This window comes from Dipodomys ordii, unplaced genomic scaffold, assembly GCF_000151885.1.
Source record: "Dipodomys ordii isolate 6190 unplaced genomic scaffold, Dord_2.0 Scaffold186, whole genome shotgun sequence".
Lineage (NCBI taxonomy): Eukaryota > Metazoa > Chordata > Mammalia > Rodentia > Heteromyidae > Dipodomys > Dipodomys ordii.
The window spans coordinates 1163187-1166085 of record NW_012267402.1 but is presented as its reverse complement, the minus strand read 5'-3'; the positions used below and the strand labels follow the sequence as shown (position 1 = coordinate 1166085).

General features: G+C 39.8%; 1 protein-coding gene across 1 annotated transcript in view; it reads right to left on the bottom strand.

Annotated features, from left to right (window-relative positions):
* Nucleotides 1-236: 236 nt before the first annotated feature.
* Nucleotides 237-2899, bottom strand: part of LOC105999281 — a 101411-nt gene continuing 98748 nt past the window's right edge. The window contains 3 exon segments of the mRNA XM_013034256.1: nucleotides 237-365; nucleotides 1111-1295; nucleotides 2144-2409. Of these exon segments, the coding sequence (XP_012889710.1) occupies nucleotides 237-365; nucleotides 1111-1295; nucleotides 2144-2409 (580 nt within the window).

The window sequence follows — 2899 nt, the reverse complement described above, 5'->3', positions numbered from 1 at the left end:
CGGATGAATGAAATCTCCCTGAGGGGCTCCATGAAGATCAGGAATGTTCACCTAAGGCACAACAGCATGTTTAATTGATGGTAAGTGTTCTTTGCTGCCAGGAATGCAATACCTCAGAGTGGGGACCATTTACTGCCTCCATCTTTAAGTACAAAGATTGAATGTGGGAGAATGCTTACGAATGTAAATTTAATATCCTAACATTTTATAAATTCTTAGACCCAGTTAACAATTCATCATTCCTTCTGATGAACTGCATAACTCCGAGAAAACAGGACTGTGTCCCATTGCTTCTTAAATGAGGCTGTAAGCCCGAGGATTAACTGAGCAGCATGATACATGTTTGGCTGGATTTGTGTTATCCTCTGGAAGAAATAGAGAAGGAAATCAAGCATTTTTATTTTTTTCCCTAAGCTCAAAGGACCTGGAGATTTAGAGTGATGGATGAAGGCAGTTTTATTACCAGGTCTTTCTAGGGCTCTTGTTTTTTTTCCCAGGAGATGTGGAAGTGTTTCCTTCTTTTGTTCAATTTTCCAGGGGCTTATTATCTTTCTACCATGGAATATCCTTCTGTTATAAGTCAGTCTTTAAGCCTGAGCACACATATTGCAGGGCATGTGAGAATCCACTGAAGTGGACAAAGACCATATTGGAATTTCTCCCTCCCTCCCTTCCCTCCCTCCCTCCCTCCCTCCCTTCCTCCTTTCCTCTCTTCCTTCCTTCCTTCTGTGGTATTGGGGCTTGAACTCAGTGCCTAACACTTTCTAGGCAGGTATTCTACCACTTAAGCCATGCCTCCAACTCTTTTTATTTTTCAGATAAAGTCTCAGATTTTTGCCTGGGCAGGCTTCTGGTTGCACTCTTCTTACTTATGGCCTCTGGCCTCTGATGTACTTGGGATTAATTGGCTTGCCTAACCATGCCCAGCTTATTGATTGAGATGGGATTTTGCTCATTTTTCCCCTAGGCTGGCCTCAAAGTGTCATCTTCCTGCTCTCTATATCTTGAATAGCTGAGATAACAAATGTGAGTTTTAGCTCTCTGTTGTAATAGGTGGAAACTTTGACTGGTAGGGGCATAGTGAGAGGAAGATAAGTCATTGGGGTGTACCCTTGAAGGAGAATGTTGGCTTCCAATGTCTTCTTCATCTCTCTCTTTGCTTCCTAGCAAGCAGCTTTGCTTCACAGAGTGTCCCCTATCAGGACGTATAGATCCACCACTGGTCCAAAGTCCATGAGGCCTACAGACAATCAAGTAGAACTTCTGAACCATGACCTCAAATAAAGCTTTCTTTCCTTTTTTTTTTGAAAGATAAAAACATTTAATTGTTGAAATACATTGATAAATTGGGTAATTTGCCTTGCAGCAGGAATACACATTACCATTAGCAAATTAAGAACTTTCTAGATTCTTCACTAACCTTCAATCTTAAGTCCCAGAAAACAGTACAGAATTAGCACAGTAAGATGCCAGGACTACATTAATGGTACAATGGGAGATTCTCTGGCTAGCAAGTGTTTAGAGTAACATAAGCTTTTGACTAAAAAGAGCTTTAGTCAACATGTGTATTTGGCATGCAGATTTAACCATTTATCATTAAATGTTGCACTGTGATACATTGTTTCTAATCAAGGAGATTTAAATAGAATTTGGAAACTAAATAGTAAAAACTGGGGAGTGACTAATAAGAATCCATTTCCCAAATTAACAGCTAAAAATTAATACAAAGTAGAAACAGTGAAAGATAAGCGACAAATATATTACTTTAGGTAATTCATTCATAGTGCTCTATTATTTTAAGTTATAAACAGATACGGATTTCTGTCATATAAGAACTATCATAAAAAGTCCCAATGAGAAGACATGACCTATGTGGAGTGTTGTGTGACTGGGATGTAAAATGCTATGGAACCAGAGACCCAGGTGGGCAACAACAGATCTCAGAAGTATTTTAACTTGTCTTCCCCAAGTGGATGCAGAAAAGTTCCAGACCAGCACATTGTCTAATCCATTCCATGACCACAACATTCAACCTGTACTCACAGTTTTAACTATGCACTTAAGACTAGGGGAGAGGGACATGGTGACAACTGTTTAGAATTTCCTGTGCAACATTTCAGTGTCCCCAGGGCTGGCTGGATACCTTCCAATTGATGAGCAAGCTCTTGATTATTGTGTTGTGAAGTTATTTTAATTTTTTGTACAGTCTTTGTTTGATTAGATACCACGTTGACAGCTTCAGATGGCAGGCCAACATACACTCCTCCATAGTTTCTTCTCTTGTCATCTTCTGTTACTGATTCTTCAGTTATATCTTAAGCTGCTCCTGTAGGGCCTCGGCCTGCGCCCGCGTTGGTGGCAGTGGAGTTCCCGCAGCCCACCCCGCTCCAGAGCTCACGGCCCAGCTTTCTTTCTTATACATTGATAATTTCAGGTATTTTGGCATACCAATGAAAAGTTGACTAACACAACTATTGAGATACTTCATCCAGAGAGATCAAGTACCATGCATTGTCAAGGTGTGACACTGATTCTGTGACTCCAAGGGAAGTTAATGACCATCTTTTTTTTAGTACTGTTTCTCATACTGGTCACCAGCATTAACAGCTTTAGCTGTAAACAATGCAGAGTTTCTGCTTCCACAGAAAGTTTTGGATTTAGACAGAAATCTGTCAAAACTAGCTCCAAGTGCTTTTGGGATACAATTAAATTTGAGAGCCACTGCTTTTTATTACATTGTCTCTATCTCTCTCTTTTTTTTATTAAACCAATTAGTCTATATTTCTTCAAGGGAAGTCAGGGATATAAAAAATATATGAATTTATGAAAACACTAAGAAGGAAAAGAAGCACAAGAGTGTTTTGATAGTGTCCAAGATGCACTCTGTCCCTCCCCCTCC